This window comes from Bacillus rossius, chromosome 1 (assembly GCF_032445375.1).
Source record: "Bacillus rossius redtenbacheri isolate Brsri chromosome 1, Brsri_v3, whole genome shotgun sequence".
NCBI classification, from domain to species: domain Eukaryota; kingdom Metazoa; phylum Arthropoda; class Insecta; order Phasmatodea; family Bacillidae; genus Bacillus; species Bacillus rossius.
Genome location: NC_086330.1, coordinates 311,337,207 through 311,356,513, shown reverse-complemented (window position 1 = coordinate 311,356,513; position 19,307 = coordinate 311,337,207). Strand labels below are relative to the sequence as shown.

At 37.2% G+C, this 19,307-nt stretch overlaps 1 protein-coding gene across 4 annotated transcripts in view; it reads right to left on the bottom strand.

The window, feature by feature from the left end:
- LOC134527909 (polypyrimidine tract-binding protein 1) overlaps positions 1–19,307 on the bottom strand; it is a 797,394-nt gene that overhangs the window by 567,398 nt on the left and 210,689 nt on the right. For 2 of the 4 annotated variants that reach the window (XM_063360934.1, XM_063360935.1), the window contains exon 2: positions 3,822–3,916. The exons of the other annotated variants lie outside the window; for them this stretch is intronic. In XM_063360934.1, coding sequence (XP_063217004.1) covers positions 3,822–3,890 — 69 coding nt within the window. In that variant the 5' untranslated portion in view covers positions 3,891–3,916. The remainder of the gene's footprint in view (positions 1–3,821; positions 3,917–19,307) is intronic. 4 annotated transcript variants of the gene reach the window in all.

Sequence of the window (19,307 nt, the reverse complement as noted above, 5' to 3'; positions counted from 1 at the left end):
TCGAAGTCCTGGGGAAAAATCGTGTCACTCTGGTTTGAATAGACTCCATTTCCCCCGCAGTTAGCTTGCCTTTCCCCCCTCGTCTTCGCCGACCCGCGCTCAGAGGCGCTAGCCCGCCGCGCTAGAAGGCCCGTCTCGCATGTCACTCCGAGAGTCCAGAAAAACACAACTGGTGTCGCAGCCTCTAGTAACCATAAAACTGGGTTTTTATATGCTTGCGAAAGTGTTTCCAACTGTTACAATCAAATACTGCAATTGCAATAGCTATGATCAGGATTATCTTAATGTGTAAAACATGCGAGTAGTGTAAAATAGAGCATACGCTCTTAATGTATTTCAAAATGAAAAAAATGGCTTGATGACTCTATGGCTAGTCTCAGGGATCTTTCGGTCATATTCGTACATGTTCGTGGCACGATGTCTATGACAGGAAGCTCGAACATTCTTCTGATATCACCGGTCGTGAAATAGGCCTACATGCACTAATGTGAACTGACAGGGTGGCGTCTTTCGATATCGGCTAATGGTACTGCAAAAATCGCTTTTTAATTTACTGTACATGAAGTAGCTAAAAAAGATGAAACGGTGGATTAGAACCTACGTTCATCGCATTATTAGTACGGCCCGACATAATAGTGGTCTTATACACATATAAATTTAAAAACATATAAAGATTTTTTAAAGAATCATACAATGTTTCTTAGTCCAAATCATGCAATTTATGTACAGAATGCCATAACAAACTATTTCAATTAGGGAACAGAGGTCCGGTAACGCAAGTTACAGCAACAAAAAATAAGTGCGCAAATATAATTATGTTCTTAAATGAAAATTGGTTGTTTTGACATCATGTCCAGCAATTCCGAACATCTGTAAATTTTGCTACTTTTACGGGCAGTTTAAATTTAGTTTATAATTTTAAATTTATAAATATCGAATTTAATTAGTTTAGTAAATTTCGATCATCTGTCTATTTCCAATTTATTTTTTTCTGGGGGAAAAATTCAAACCATATAACGATGTAGCCAGTAGCAATTCCTTAAAAAAAAGTTAACTAATTTTTAAATTATCATTGATGGCAGCTAATTATGCAAAAATGTAGGTTTGTGTATATTATATATGTTAAAGCCACTAAAAAAATCTTCACCTCAAACAGTGTTTCACAGTAAATATAAAATAATGAACTCGAAAAGGACAAATCGAGCTTAAAATAGAATTATAAAATAAATAATCAAATAAAGGAATGGCAATGACGAATGCGTGTATCACAACCAAATTCTAAATGTTAAACACACAAAATAGTTTGCATCTTTGCATGCGATTTTATTGATTTAAAAAGCTAGCATCTCACTTGACAACCTTGTATTAATGCCCAGACAGCCAAGGGTTGATGTACCATTCGTGGACCGTTCTTGGAGGGATGATTGCAAGAACATAAGTTTGCTACCTGTGTGCTGCAAATATTAAAACATTATTGGTTAATTCATTATTAATTCTGTTGCACTATTTTACTAGATCACACATTACCGGTGTTAAAATGTTTAAATTCCTACAAACAGGACAGTCTTCACGGTGATTGGACGTTAAACCGTAATTGCTATCCTGTTTTTCGCATATTTTTACGTTATCATTTTATCATGTCGACTTACACTAAGGAAACGTATACATGTAAAAAATATTAAAATCCAATTAAGAAGACTCTGATGCATTACGAAATTTAACCGAAATTGTACTTACATCAACAAAAATTTAAGAAACAAAATAATTCACATATATCATATTTTCTTGAATTTGAAATGTTTTGATATGATTTTATGGCAAATAAAACAAAAGATAAATGTCAAGTCAGATTTTGGCAATTTTACTCCCTGCCTACTCTTTCGGACAAATATTTGAAGGGGAAAAAAACAATGTGAATTTTATATATATATATATATATATATATATATATATATATATATATATATATATATAGGATAAGGTGGGGCTATTTGAATCATTTCAAGTTTAAAGCTTAATAATAATCCAACATTGTATCCGCTCAAATACAAAAAATTACGTATATCAATGTTACAATTTTTGCATCATATGAAATCAATTTCAAAATTTTTAGTCAAGTCATTTCCTGGTAAAAAATTATTAACTACAGCACTACTCCAACATGACCATCCAAAAATCGTGGGGCTATTTGGACTGCACAAGGGGCTATTTGGATCACGTAATTTGTTGCCTAATAGTGCACGTATTAACACAATAATAAAGCCTAAAACAGTTCTCAAAATCATCAAACACATTTATCACAATTTTTTTTTTCCATAAGCACCAACACAATTTTCATGGAACCATATGCAGCACTTTTTGCAACTTATCCAGTCACCTTTACTCTGTGACTTTTCTTCCAAATATCTGACACCACAGAAGCCACATGGTGTATTTTCTTCATCTGATGTTTCTGACAAAATTTCTTCTACATCAATGCCATTTCTTCAAAGGAAATACTTACCTCACAAATTTTGAATTGATATCACATGAGATACATTACAGATATTTAGTTAAACCTTCTAGCACTTCCATTTACAACTTCACTCACAAGCTCTCACGCGGTAAATGGCGTCTTAGCTAAAAACAAAAGTGGTGTTTTTTTCTTTTTCTTATTTCGATCCAAATAGCCCCGTGGTCCAAATAGCCCCACCCTACCCTATATATATATTATACATACACATATACACATACATAAAACTAAAATAAACTTTCTGCATGTTCTAAAATTGGAATAATTGAATAAATTAACAGAAAATAAACTTTTTCATTCAATGCTACTAAATGCTACACATTACATATGGCTTACAGGATTCAGGAGAAACTACCACGATCTTAAAAATGTCCTCTGTTTGTACCTTACATGCAGAACCTAAAATAATTTATATGCCGGTAAACGTTTTTAAATTAATGTTAACCTTTAAATTAGATATAATGCAGATAGATAACTGAATATGTCAATGAACTTGGAAAGTCCATATACACAAACTTGAGTGAGACGTGCTTGACAGCGGCCAATCAAAGGATGTGGTAGTTCCTGAATGAAAATGGCATTATGCCTCTCTGATCTTCACTGACCATGTCGCCTCACTAACTACAAGAAGAAGAAAATGTGTTTGAAGCATCGCGTAATTGGGACGTGGTGAGTCGATAAAAGCACTAGTGGAGATTGCGTGTTTGCCGATTTAGCTCATAGAACATAATTAATATTCTGTATTATATAGAGCGAATATTTGTAGTTTTTGCTCGCAAAAAATTTATTTATTTATGGTCGCTGCTGAAAAAGTAATAGCCGCACAACACGGTCTGTAGGTACGTCCAAACTACGTTAAGTCGCAGTCGCAGGTTTCAACTAAAGCGCCAGCATTTGTAGGTTACATTTATAGATCCGTGGCCAGACTCTGACCAAAAATGGTTGCATATTAAAGGCAAATGATACCTATATATTATCTCAGGCAGTGTACTCACAGGAGTTAACATTCAAATGACTAGTAATTGTGCATACATATACACCACAAAGTTCATCAAGCTATTATAGTTATATATATATATATACAGTTACCAGAGCATAATGAAACCACAAGCCTTACGTATATCGCCAACTGATGGCGTGACAAGGCAAAAATGACGGCAAAATCGTATAGTCCTGGTTATCAAGAAATAGCATCGCCATTTGCCTGTAACAAGGTGAACCGCGGGATAACTAGTTATCACAAGTCTGGGGAGGTGGACACTTCTCTGCATGTGTGGAGAAGGATGGCAGCAGCGAGAAGTGGCGGTACCTTGGTTCCCAAGTGCGGCTGCAGCAAGTCGAATCCTGGCAGTCCGGGCACGAGTACAGAACCGTTCATAGCTGCCGCCTCACGGGAACACCTACCTGCAACACACACCCACACAAGCTCAGCTCCCCGCCTCATGCTTCCTAACACATTCACTTTGAAAAATACCATTCGAAGCCACTCAGCAGGTCTCTCGTGGGAACATAACAGTTGAGGCCACAACCTTCCATGTCGATGCTACAAATCGGTAATACAATGCCCTTTATTTCAAGCCAAAGTAAAAAAAAATGGGAGGAAATTATGAAAACATATAATAACTTTAATATTACGCACGCTGTGCTATTTCTTCCTAATGATGGTAACAATATGCTTTATTTAATAATACTAATAAGAAGTGCCATTCATAATGTGCGTCCAAACGAACACGCGCCCTTTTATAATGATTTTTTTTTTTAATTTTGCTCCAGGGTGTGCTCAAATACCCATAAGCTAACATTGTTTTTAAAATGTTTGGTCCAGCCTATCAACAAAAAATAATAACGCGAATTTGATATGTCTTTAAAATTACATAACTTACACAATAATTGCAGCTCTTTAATATTTTTGGTTTCTATAAAGTTAAGCAGTGTTGACGCCTGAGAATTTAATAAATCGTTTAAAAATACAGCTGGCTGAGTGGCTGGGTAGCCGAGTGGCTGGGTAGCCGAGTGGCCGAGTGGCCGAGTGGCTGAGTGGCCGAGTGGCTCCTGCGAGGCGGCGACCCGCAGGCGAGCGAGTTCCGCTGCCTGAGCTCGCTCCACGCGAACAAGCAGCGAGCAGTGCAAGTCACGCCAGGCGCAGAGGGGAGTTTTAAAAAAAAACAACAGGTAACAAAGTTGAAGCAGTCGCCATTCACGGACACAATATCGCGGCGCGGCGCAGTGTAGCGTGAGGCCGCGCCAGCGCGCACAATGCCTCGCCGCAGATATTCCTGCCGCATTTTACCTGACGGAACTTCCCAGCCGCGCTCACAATACACCCTTCCACCCCTCCCTGCACCCCCATCCCCCCTCCTCCTTTTATCACCGTTCCCCAGCCGGCGAAATAAACAATCGCTCGCATGTTTGTTTTTACACATGAAACGGAACTTTCAGATAATTCACTTGCACGCTGTTATGTTCTGGATTTGAAAAGAAAAAAAAAACGCATGTAAATGTTATCCTACACGGACATTTTTATATTTGACCAAAAGGCAGTTTCCCTGTGTCAAGAACATGGGAGCGATGCGCCGTGCTCCTGCGAGCAGACGTGTAGTCGGCCAGCAGTTGACTCCTCGGCCACAGGACTGCGCCGCTATCCACGCCCCGTGTAGTCGCCAGGGTGTGGCACTCTTTGTAATGGCCCAAATTACTGAACTGACTATCTCTAAACACATGTACAAACAATATAAAAATACTTTAAAAATATAACTCCCATCATTACTTCAACTAGAGAGTGATGTGTCTGTTATTGGAGTGGTAGGTGACTGATGTTATATGACAATGTCAAGAGGGTGCGCGGAAATAAAATGTTGAAAGGAAAGGTATTCATATGAGTGGAGCAGGAAAATGGTATTCTAATAACTAACCTGGACGTCATTTGCTGACGGCCGCTACCTTTGGATGACGTCTACGACGGTTCCAAGTTTCGCTAACAGAGTACGCTAGTAACAGTGCATAGTATTTAATATTTTGATAACATGCCAATCGAGAGATGTTGGATTAGTGCCAACGATTCATGTTCATCAAAAAGTGACCAACACACAAAGCCAGCGCCTTTAACTGTTCGACCATTCAGACAGTACTGTTTTAATGGAGGTATTCATAAACTAAAAAATTCTCAGCTAACACATTAAATCTTACCAGGGACCTTAGCCACATGAGTGTTGACATCATGGCCAATGTGTGTGATTTGTGCATTAAGTACATGATTATAATAACTGCTTGTGATAAAAACCTACACGGAACCCTTTGGATGCTAATGACGATGCACACGGCTGGACAATGGTTCCTGGACGAGGTGATTGTTCAATCCAGTCCTGATATCACTTTGAAAGTTATCAGCAGAGACTCGAACACGAGGGCCGGACTCCAGCAGCAAGGTGCGCTGAACACTATCCCAAAGTATCGTTTCTATAAAGCCGTATCTAACCAAGTATGTGTCAAGGCCCGTGCGGCTCGGACATCCTGTGTGAGACGCTGCATCCTGTATTGGGATAGGAGTCCAAACTATACGTGTGACATGCTTAAATCAACACTTTCGACCCCCCTGCTGAACATTTGTCTTTATCATTCTTTCACCGCACAAAACTAAATAGCATTTGAATGAACCTGGTGGCATACAGTCAGGTGTTGATAAATGAAGAAAAAAATTACTAAGTCTTAGTCAATCGCCAACTAACGAAAATAAATTTAATTGTAGCAGCTACCAATGTCAATTAAAGAACCTTTTATAATACGTCCTGAGGAAGAACTACTTCTGGCGGTATGCTACCACCTAACTGTTTATGTATGGACAGTGAATGTTCTTAGCAGTTTATTTCTAAAGTGTTTTAGAAAAGCCTGCAGGGACTGTACTCGCGGATCACGCGTGGTCGGGCCACAGACAGCCGTGCATATGCATTCAACTGTCTGCGTGCACAGAGCACGGCTTTGTGCTTTCCCTGCAGTCGACATGACTGCACTGGTGTAACCATTATCACTAACGGTGATCCGCATGACGAAGTAATACTCTCCTCCAGATAAGGTGTACCTTTTGTGACAAGTGCTCGTGACTGATATATATTCTTGTTAAATGAACCAAATACTGATTGCTACATGATAACCTAGTCAAACATCTTGAATCAACGTTGGTTTTTTTTTATTGCGTCACAATATTCAGCTCTCAACATCTCAAAGTTTGTTAAAGCACCTGTCAAAAAAGAAACACATTGTATGGAAGATTAGTGTATTAATTTATTCCCGGTGACTACAGGATAAAAAAAACTACTCAGTAATGTCATATATTAACACCATTATACAAATTGACCAGAAAAAAAACCTTCATTGCCATGTCCCTTGCCAAAATGTTGAAAACTTAACACAGAATAGAAATTATTTCTTTTAAATTAGAAAATCTAAAGTACAGTAATCAATTAGGCCTACCTTAAGTGTTTGTTAGAATGACCGACACATAGAAGTTACATATAGAAGAACCACGTCTGCTTTTTCCTGTAATGGGGATAGAAAACAATGGTTAGAGAAGAAGAAAAAACTGAAATTGAAAAAAAGGCATCCCTATATATGTGTGTATGTGTATGTGTATGTGTATATGTATGTGTGTGTGTGTGTGTATATATATATATATATATATATATATATATATATAGAGAGAGAGAGAGAGAGAGAGAGAGAGAGAGAGAGCAAATTATTATAGAAAGCACTGCTCAAATGAAACATTAATTTCAAAACTAGTAAATTTCTAAAGAATGCCTACTTTTGATCGCCGCCAGAGCAGTTGGCGGCGCGGGTGGACCAGGGGTGCCAACCCTGCAGCCGTGTCGGCACTCTCCTCGCCTCGCCGCTTTGTGCACATCGGGAGCAGCCGCCCTTTGCGCCGCCGCCGGCTAACAAGTCAAAGCGCTGTCTGTAGCAGCGGCCACTCCGTAAACAGCCATACAGCCATGGCGCGCGCTCTTTTCGGGGTGTCAAGTTACACTGCACTCTGAAAAGGAGCGAGTGACGTGAGGTATAAGAGGTACAGCGGTGATAATGTATATATTGTTTGGAGGTAGACTTCCAATCGAACCATCACACCATCGAAAATAATAGTCCAGTCATTATAGTAAGTTCACCTCGGAATTCGAGATACCCAGCTGTAAGTCTCTAAATACTTGTATATTGACACCCTAAAGTTTGTCTCAAAACCTACATATGGTAGGGTGTACGCAACTATTAAATTTCAAGGTCAAAGGTCTCAAAAATCTGTTTTTTGCGCTTTTTTTTGTAAATATCTCATTTCCTATGGGTTTTTTGCTATTTGTATTTATTATCAATATTGTATAATACAAAATTCTCTACAAATTTTGTTCAAAAAATTTTTTCATACGGTGAACCGTTTTCGAGATAGAGGGCGGAGAGCGCGCGGTCACAGCATTACTTCAGGTCAACCGGTGCCTCCGGTCGAAAACGCGCCATATATAGTTGATGAACTATCGATAAATCAATCGATTATAAATATTTGTCAATTTTTATTAACTATTATATTATATTTTACCATTTTTTTCCTAACCTATCCACTTTTTATTTAGTATTAATTTATTTAACAACACTTACCTGCCCATGTAATTGCAGAATTGTTCAAGAAAATATAGGAATTATATTTGAATTTTAACCTAATTAATATTAATAACTTCTTACATAATGAAAAAAAAACAAATAAATTATGAATTAATCTTTTTATTAAAAAATATCATTCAAACCATTTATTTTTATTAAAAGTAAAAAAAAATGGAATAAAGGGTACAAAAACTACAATTTATAATTTTAATCATCTTCTTCCTCTTCATCGTCGTCTTCCGGCTGCTGGTAAATTTCAAACTGGTCTTCATTATCGTCTTCAACGACATTTGTCTCAAGTTCTTCCATGATTTCGGGGTCAAAGGTTCCATCTTCGTTAATGTCGCTCTGATATGGTAGAGCATTGAGACAAGCTTGCCCATTACATTGGCCACAAGCTAAAGAGCATTGCAAGGTCGCTTTCCTGCATCCGCATCGCGAACCACAACCACTTTTGCAGTTGCAGAAAATTGTCTTTAGCAAATCTTCTGGAGCAGGTGGTAAAATTGTCATGATAGGCTCCAGAAAATCGTTTCGCATTGCCCAACCCCATACCTGGGGTTCCAAATCATAGCCTAACCAAGTTTGAACTTGATAATATACACGTTTGAAATGTTGATGAGCAGCTGCACTTGTTGGTGGAATATTTGAAAGCTGCACAGGTTTATTAAGTTTTGTAAGTAATGTCGCTCTGATATGGTAGAGCATTGAGACAAATAGAAAGGTCCGTAGTGTATAATAGGGGCCTGTATAATTGTCAGGTATAACTTTTGACGTAGTGGAAGGATTTTATAATTTACAGATTTGAAAGAAGATGAACTTAATTATTTTCTATTTAAAATGTCATTAGTGTAAATGGGAATATAATTATATTATGATTTAAGTTTTTCCCTTAATCATTTTTTAATTTTAGGAAACGGTTATCAGTATTATTGAATAGATATATATTTAATGCATGAAGAAAATGATAAAATATAATATAATAGTTAATAAAAATTGACAAATATTTATAATCGATTGATTTATCGATAGTTCATCAACTATATATGGCGCGTTTTCGACCGGAGGCACCGGTTGACCTGAAGTAATGCTGTGACCGCGCGCTCTCCGCCCTCTATCTCGAAAACGGTTCACCGTATGAAAACTTCTTTTGAACAAAATGTGTAGAGAATTTTGTACTCTACAATATTCTACAATACAATACAAATAGCAAAAAAACCATAGGAAATGAGATATTTACAAAAAAAAAAGCGCAAAAAACCGATTTTTGTGACCTTTGACCTTGAAATTTAATAGTTGCGTACACCCTACCATATGTAGGTTTTGAGACAACTTTTAGGGTGTCAATATACAAGTATTTACAGACTTACAGCTGGGTATCTTGAATTCCGAGATTCTTACCTAATTTAAGCTTAAATGACTGGACTATAAGTAACATACAGAGAACAGTTACTGTGCCGTTCTTAAACCATTTGACGAATATCAGCCAAATGGGGGATCAACGGTCAAGAATGTGGTGTAAACCCCTTATAATGGAATAGTAAGAGAAACAGCACAGCTGTACGCACGCGATAGTGAGGGGGAGCGGGGACTTTTAAGAGGCGAGTGTAGGCGAGTGTAGGCGAGTGTAGGCGAGTGTAGGCGAGTGTAGGCGAGTGTAGGCGAGTGCGGGAGGACCCTGTAACCCCCCGCGGAGGGATGCCATCGCTAAGTCAAGGATTGCCGTCGCTGAACCCGGGCCAGCAGTGACGTCACCCTGGCGCCAGTGCAGCGACCAGCGCGAGATTACTTTAGATATTACCGAGTCAATATCAACACCAAATAAATATAGTTTAAAAAACTATAGAGACATGCTTTTAAAGATTATCAAACTAAAAAGTAAAAAATAATTTTAAAATTTAATATATGACAATAGTATATAAGCAATACTAGTATAAATGAGAAAAAAACTTGAGGCGCTTTGTGCCATATTTTTTGTATATTAAGCGCCCCATGCTTTTTTCTCATTTATACTAGTATTGCTTATATACTATTGTCATAAATTAAATTTTAAAATTATTTTTTACTTTTTAGTTTGATAATCTTTAAAAGCATGTTTCTTTAGTTTTTTAAACTATATTTATTTTTAACTTTTTAGTTTGATATTCTTTAAAAGCATTTTTTTTTTAGTTTTTTAAACTATATTTATGTATAATTATCATAGGGAAATGAGTTACCGAAACTACCTATTACCATCTGAGATAACTATTTGGAGTTGCAACGTCACAAAGAAATGGTAAAGTCTCTCCGAATCATTTACAGTTAGATGTATGGATATAATCTTAGAATTTACCGGAAAAAAAATTTTTTTTCGGCGTGGCCTGGAGTAGAACCCACGATCGCTGAATCCGAAAGCTAACGTCACAGAAGTCGCGCGCCTTAGACCGCTCGGCTAACGAACGTAATGAATTGGGTGGGACATTTTACAGTGATGAGTCACTCACTCTTAGTCGAAAGCGTTACAGACGGACAGACAGAGTTACAGACGGACAGACAAACATACAGGTGAAGCTAATATAAAGCATGTAAAATGACATTACATGAGACATCAGCAAAGTTAACAGAAATTATTTTTATTAAAAACAACAAAAAAAGTGATTTTGTTTAGCTTAAAAGATAAATATTGGAACCGAAGAAGTTTCGGCCATAAATTCAGCGTTTGAAAAAAAAAAAATTGGCTAGAAACAATTGTTCGCAATAAGGTAAAGTTAATTTATCATTGTTTACAATAGCTGAAAAAATTCCGAAGTGTCGTATAACCTTAATATATGCATGGTTTGTAAATCCTGAAAGGAAATATTAATAAAGAGAAGTAATTAGATTAACAAAAAATGTCCTAGAAATTTTAAATTTTGATAGTGGGTTAGGATAGCCTAGAACACACATGGCGAACCAATGACACGTGTGCCAATGGTGGTACTCAACAAAAAAATTTGGGCACGCCAATAATTAAAGAATATATGTACTTTACCGAAAGAAAAAAAACTTTTGTTTATATTTGACGTCGTGACCTTCGTAACGTTGTCAACGGTAACAGATTGCGCGAGCGAGTTAACTTGATATCACACATGCTTCCGACTGAAGTGAGCAACGGACGAATTGACGCATCCCTTTAAACGATGTGAAAGCAACGCCCGCACCATCTAGGTAGCAGAGTAGGAATCAGAGATTATGTGGCACCTCTCCGCATCTACTCTACTAGTTTCCTCGCAGCGCCCATGTGCTCCTCTCTGTTCGCCGCTGCGACCTGCCGACACTTCTTGGCTCTCCGAACAACAGGGTCCTACAACCCGAACACAAGGCGCACTTCTCAGTCCATCAGCGCTTAATTCAGGACAAAAGCCTGGTGCATTTTTCAATTTTATTCCATAACTATGTACTGAATAGGCGCTTAAGACTCCCGTTGAAAAATGAACGTAACACACATTTTAATTTAATATACAATAAATATGTATTAAAAATTCATTTTTATATATTTTTTGAATAAGAGAACTATTTCTAATACGTATATATCAAAAATAAAAATAAAACATTTGACAAAAAAATATTTCAAATGAATAACCTCGAAAAATACATTGCGTATTAAATGTCTCTGGTTATTCAATAATCTTCCTTGCTGTGGATTCTACTTAATATACACCAGGATAGCAACTATATTGGCAGTGCGATTCGTATGAAAGTGCTCAATTGAATAGAGTTTGAAACAACATTAACACGCTAGAATTAAAATGTGCCTTAGCATCTATTTGCGATCAATGTAATACTATCATTAGCGCTGAAAAATTGACACAACAGTGGTTTGTTGATTCATATTTGCAACTGAAGGCCAACAAATTAAATTATATTGAACAGATATACGCGGCCGTAACGTGGTAAACTAAGTCAAGGCTCGCTACTTTATCACTGAAAAATTCTGATACTATCGGCCTCGTCAAAATACGACGCTATGACCTCTTCGCGACACGGACTCGACAGCAATGCCAGGAGGAACAATTTGCAAAGAGTAATGAAAGTGTTACACTGTGAGCGAAAACAGGGTTACAGAGTCGGCCAGTGAGTCAGTTATGATAGTATTTATATTTATTATTTTTATTTAAAAAACACTGGATACTATGATTATTAATAGGAAAATTTTGTCAAAACTCTATTTGTAATTTGAAATAGTTTTCTTCATATAAGTTAGTGATCTCATTTACGTAGCATTCACTAAGTACAATATTGAATAGTGTCCAAAGACATTCTTAGAAAGTAAAAACTTTAAATAGTATAATAATTTAAAATTTACTGTATTAACAAATAACCAAATTGTAACTAGACATTTTTTAATGAGTTTGTTCTTTAATTTTGAATTTTAAAAAAATTAAAAATTTATTGTACCACTAGTCGATTCTATTGCTGCTACACAATCCTGCTTCACCTACCTAAAACGTTCGCACAAACACAACATTTAAGTACAGTTTTGTAGACAAAAGCATGCACGTACACTACAAACTATATTCAGCTACTGTGGAAAAAGAAAACACTGTTTTTTAGATTTTTTAAAATGTTAGTAATAATAAAATGAAAAAAATTCTACCCTTTATCAAAATAGCATAATTTAATAATATGTGTAGGTTACAGGTTGTCCATACCACTGTTTTGCATATTTTAAGATTTAATATTTTTCAAAATCATTCACCGCAACTTTTTACCACCCTATTTGAAAATAAACGTATTCCCGGTAAACGAAAAGTACGATCGACTCTAAAGTAATTAAGGACAGGGACTACCACTTACCAATAAAAATGAATAGGTAATTATATTCCCAAATAAAATACGTATTGTAATTTTTGCTTGTTTTGCTAGAAAAATTACAATAATTCAATATAAGGTAATTTTACAAACTTACAATGAAGACACAATTTTTTTTAGAAGTAACAGGACAAGGAAGGAAGAACGAAAGAAGGAAATTTGATTTTCGTTTTAATTCTCTTTCGTCTCTTCCCTCAGCACCAAACACGGGCCTTACAGCCGGTCCCCATGCAGGCACTCAGCTGCACCAACTGCACAAGAAACCCGAACTAGAACAAGTCAGTCATGTTATGTAGCGCGGTAGCGGTCGGTGGTCCGGTACCACTCATATTCCTCTACTTTTAATGTTTTTAAGTGCCTAAAAAGTAATTAAAGGAAAAGTCTAAAAATTTCAACTCTACAAGATAACAAGGAAAAGAGAACGGATTTTTGAGAAGCCTTCGATACATATTAAACTAAGTAAGAAAGGCATTACAAGTTTACTTTAAAAAGCTTTAAGCACAAATGTCTTAAAGAAAATTTTCAGGGTATTTTAAAACTTACATTAAAATGGGGTGCAATAGGTTTCCTTGTGGTCTCGTGTCATGCAGTTTAGGGATACAGTTCTCTTTTTGCTTAGAAATGTTAATACGCTATTGCCTGTCAAATATGTTTTATTAGCATCCTGAAATCGAATATTAGGTTGTAAAGAGCTTTTAAAAAAAACAGAGTTTCGTTTATTGGCAAGTCTTTTTAATCAAATATAACAAAAATGCTTTTTTTTTAAGAAGAAAATTATCTGTTTAGATATTTTTGCATGAATAATTCATAGAAACAGGAAAAATTCGCGGATCCATTTCGTTAAGGGACAAAATTCAAATAATTATACTGTTCTGCTGCTTCTGCCAATGGTTAACTGTTAAAACTGGAGGACTCTGGGTCAAGTACAGACCTTCAATCTAAGTAGCATCGAATCACAAGTAACCCAGTCGAGACGTCTCACGAGTCAGCAGCCGATGAACAGGCGACTTTTGCCCGAGTATGTAGTTGATCGTGGAGTCTACACTGGAGGTCACTGAACCCACGAATATTTCCGGTCACTAATAATACATGATCTTGATTGACGCTCGCTTAGGCGGTTTCAATGAAGCAGCTTACTAGACTCATTTATATACGCTTGATACAGGTGCAGAACCAGATTTAGACAGTTATGAATGACAGTGTTAAGTATATATAGAACTATAAACAGTTTCGATGATTTGTATTTGGCCAGCAGAAAAGTTCTTAGCGTGTTTGCATGCGATACGTCGGGCACATCCGCCGGCAACAGTGTCGCGAGACGCACGCACGTGCCCACACGTCACAAGGGCGAGTCCACGACACACCGAGTGGGTGGCGGTGCTGGTAACTTGTCGCTGCCGGGCATCTCGGATAATATTCGACTGGATGCCGATAGCACGCAGGATTTCCTCTCTCTCTCTCTCTCTCTCTCTCTCTCTCTCTCTTTCTCTCTCATCCCTCTCCCCCACCAAACCCGTAATTCAATTGAGCTTTTTGTTTTAAAATAATTTCCCTCGCGCAGGATGCAGCGCACGCGGGAATAGCAAGATTACGTTTCGATCTTTGACTGCGCCCGTAGAAAGGAAAGGGCGTCCTTCCAAAACAATCCCCGGACTTTAAAAAACGAGTACGCGGAATTTCTCCCGGGAGAAATTTCTTTCCTGAGGGCGAAAGGCAGGGGAAGGACAGGATAAGCCAGGACGGCTGTAATGGAACCGAGATGTGGTTGTGAAAACAGAACACGGGGAATAGAAGCAAACCTTTGTGAGGGGCAAATCGTTTTATAACACTGTCTATAGCTTTAGCTTTAGCGCAGAAATATGTAGACACGATTTCAATTAAAGCATAAGACTGTATCATTGCAGGTGTGAAAATATTGAAGTAAAATATAAAAAAACACAACTCATGTATTATCACTAATATTAAAGCATTAGGTTCAATTTCGTAAATGCGTAGGCTCATCTCACGCTTGATTAGGGCTACAATACAGAATACATATGGCTCTATTGTCAAATTGGTACTGCGTGGTGACATTTAAAAGTGCTTGTTCTTGAATCACAAAATGTTGCGGAATAAAGATTGTTTACATAAAAAACTTAAACAAAGTACATTATTAAAACATTGTCATATTACAATTACATAAGTAACATCCATGTTATATCAACCAATTGCATACTCACACAATGAAAATAAAAAACCAATTTAAATCGAGCCAAGTATTATTTATTACGATCGCTGGACAAAGGTAAACTTCAAATCACAAAGAAATAAATATAGCAGTAAGAATGTGTTGCGAATGTATTTTTTAATTGTAGACTATTAAAAATAATGGCAATTTTAGCAAAGAAAAAATTCAATATTCACGTTACCTTAATTATAATATATTGCAGTATAATTAGTTTGTTTTTGGAAATATATTGTAGTATAATTAGTTTCTTTTTGGAACTTTGTTGTCCTTTCTTTTTCATCTTCTAATTTTTGTTTCATCAAGTTTTCTTGCAATGCCCAGTTGCTTGTGTGCCTTTGTAACTGAGTAAACTATAATGTTGAAATCTTGTAAGGCAATGTCAACAATAATCCTTTATAAAACACAAATCTTGTTATAATCTTATGTGATTTACTTTTTGAAAAAAAAATCGTAATCCACCACTAATAATGAATACACTTTAACTGAATTTTGTCACAATTATGCTGCGTTTTAATTGGTACAATACCCGACATAACTTAGATCCACACACGTAAGTAGTTGATTTCGTACTAAATACATTACAAAGAGACTTTATTTGTAAATTTATTTATTTTCATTTGATTGTCTCAGAAGACAAAATAACTTTAAGTAACGATACGCGCGTTAAATGATGTTACAACCGATTTAACTCTCAGTTGTGGTTTTTATTTGCAACTACAAAATGATGACAAATTTTTAATTAGACATAGTTTGTTTATTAAATGCATTCAATTATTCAGCAACATTTTTAATTTAATTTTTAATTTAAAATGGAAAAAAAAATGTTTAGCTGTTTGAAGTGAAAGTTTATGAAAATAAATGCTTAATTTTGCTTGACTTAGGTAAAACCTAAATAATATGTGCACTAATAGTGCTTGAAAAAAATAGAGAGAGAGCTTATTTTTTTTTAAACTTTGATTTCTTTAATACTGTTTCAATAGCAAACCTTGGAAAACTGCATTAAATCCGTTATTTATTTAGTATGCGACCAAAGGAGGATATTTATGGATGTTGAACAAATTATCAGCTAAAATATAGGCCTAGAACATTATAATATTGTTCTATGTGAACGTCTATTCTACTCGACTGAATCCAGCTCCGTCCTCGTGAAGCCAGTGGAAGACAACAGGGAAAGTGAAGGAACTGGCTGCCAGAGATAATCACAGGCGATATTGATACTGTAACTGAGGAGATAGCGAGAAGACTTTAAAAAACCCTACGAATATGACGTCTAACAGAACCCTGGTGGCTATAATGAACTTCATAGTTAAACTGACACATATAAAAAGTATTTTTGGCTTGCACTCCCAGATATGTACAACTTAACTGATATTGCAAACAACCAACAAATGTCACAAGTACCGAACAACACTGGACAAGAAAACAATACGAAGAAAACAGAGTAGCGAGGCGGTGTATCTACAATCCTCTTAAAGTAGATGCCACACAGATAGCTACGCTATGTTCGCTATGTTCGCTGCGCCAGATGGCCAAAAAGATCAGTATAGTTCGCTATGTTGTAGAGACGCATCCCGTGGGATTCAAGTGATGATTCCGACGATGATAATATTCTGCTGGCTTTCACAGTATGTAAACGTGAATAGATACGAGTTCATGGAGTTAAACTATAAAAAAGAAATTTAACAATTTCAATTTTTGATGAAGCAGTAGCTTGTGAGGATGAAACCAAATTTGTGGATCATTTCAGAATAAATACTACTCAGTTTAGTAGCATTATTTTGAAATAAAATCCCAGGAATTGTCCTGCATATTCTGCTTATATTTTTTTCCTTCGATTTATTCCATGAACAGGGAAATTTTCGTAATCCTTCAATAAATTTTGCACTACAATGAGAAAAATTGAACTTTATATAAAGCAAACGCAAAATAAAGGTAAAATTCTGCGCGAAAACGGATGTTTTTTTCCTATCTGCGCATGTGCGAAGTCAGGGACGCTTAGAAAAATAGCCGATAACCAAACACCCGGCGAAGTCGCCAGGATTGCCAAAGTAGCGAACTCAGCTTAGCTTGGCCTGCGATGCAGCTGGCTATATTTTACTCACGTAATGAAAATCGCGAACATAGTGAGCATAGCGCCCTGTGTGGTCGTAGCTTAAAACACATACAAGACGAGAGCTGAAATGAGACGGTCATTTGATCATTTTTGTACTATACAGTGATAGATGAGGTTGGATAACTATTAAAGATAAAAACTATTAATTAATTAACTCAGCAGTGAAAACGTGCACGATGCAAGCAGCTGAAAAAGGAACACGAAGATAGTATTCACTGCCAGAACACGCGAGAGATGAACTCCCCTCATGGCTGACATGATACTACCAGGCTCACAGGGAACCACTGTTTCGGACAGACAGGCGCATGGCACAGCAGCTTCGGACCCAACCATCGAGCACTTTCCCTAATAATCTTCTCTACGACTCCATCTCATTTCACTCTGTGATGGCCTCGATGGCTCGGTAGGACAGGTCTGTGACTGATTCTTCGTAGCCAAAACATGATAAATAAATGACGGAACTAGGGCTTAACATCCGTCGAAATCTAAGTCATAAAATACCATCACAGGCGATGAAACGATAGTGTAGCATTTAAGGAATTAACAGGTGCGGAATAACCCTATAAAATCAATCGGCTTACGGCAACGTCCGCCACGTATCTTAGTTGTGAAAAATCCGGATTTGGCTCAGCCAGGAATCAAACTCGGATCGTAATGGTCGGAGGCCAGCGAACTGAGCGAAAATACTTTAGAAAATCCATTTTTATTTCATGATAGTCTTAAATAAGTCATCAAACGAGGGCATGAACCAGAGACCCGTAACATGAAAGCTGTTAACTTCTGTCACAATTTAAAAGTTTCTAAGCTGGTAGCAAAGAATTTAGAAGTTTATAAACTCCTAACATTGGTTACTGAACTATTCCTACTGCTTATACATTCACTCGTGACTACGAGTAGAATACAGAATTTGTTTAGTTAAATATTTAAAATGTATGTGTAGCATAAATCTACTTATAACTATTTTTTTTTAAATTACATGTGATGACAAAATGTACAAAATAGTTGCCTTTTTCTTTCTTTTTTTTTTTTTTTGAAAACACAGTGTTGTTGATGCTGTTAGCTAGCTACGAAATAACACAAAATGAAAGGCGACGAGTATATTTCGTCAAGGTTAACCTGTATCAAAACTACAAGGTATCTCACTGCGGTATGTCTTCACTTTTCACTTGCAACTTTTCCACGCAATCTTTTCGGAGAAGACGTTGCAACACCGATACTTACGTAAGGCAGCGTGTTCCTCGAGATTACTTCAACACCAAACTGGCGTCGCTCGTCTCCACGCGTCACTGCCCAGGTAGTTCCTGCTAGAGCCCAAGTAGTCCCTGCTAGAGCCCAGATAGTCTGTTCTAGAGACCAGGCAGTCTCTGCTCCAGCCTAGAAAATCCATGCTATAGCTCAGTCAGTCCCGGCTATAGCGCAGGCAGTGCCTGCTTCAACCTAGACAGTCCCTGCTGTAGCTAGGTAGTCCCTACTATAGCCCAGGCAGTCACTATTTAAGTCCAGGTAGTCCCTGCTTCTGCCTAGGCAGTACCTACTATAGACCAGGCTGTCCCTGATCTAGCCCAAGCAGTCTCTGCTAGAGCCAAGGCAGTCCATGCTATAACCCAGGAAGTCCTTACTCCAGCCTGGGCAGTCTTTGCTCCAGCTTGGGCAGTCCTTCTATAGCCCAGGCAGTCCCCGCTACAACTCAGGCAGTAGCTGATAGAGCCCAGGTAGTCCCTGCTATAACCCAGACAGTACCTGCTCCATCCCAGGCAGTTTGAGTCTTGGCCCATGTTCTTCAAGAGAAGCGGAATACGTAACGCACAAGGCTGTATTCTGCGATTTAACTTAGTGGATGGATGTTACCATATATGCCCTAAGATTATACAATGAAATTTTTAAATTAATATATATGTTTTTTTTTTTTTTTTTTTCGTCTGTTGCAGGAGAATAACAAAGACGGAGAACACAATAGTTGAATGTGTAACAATTTTACTCAATGA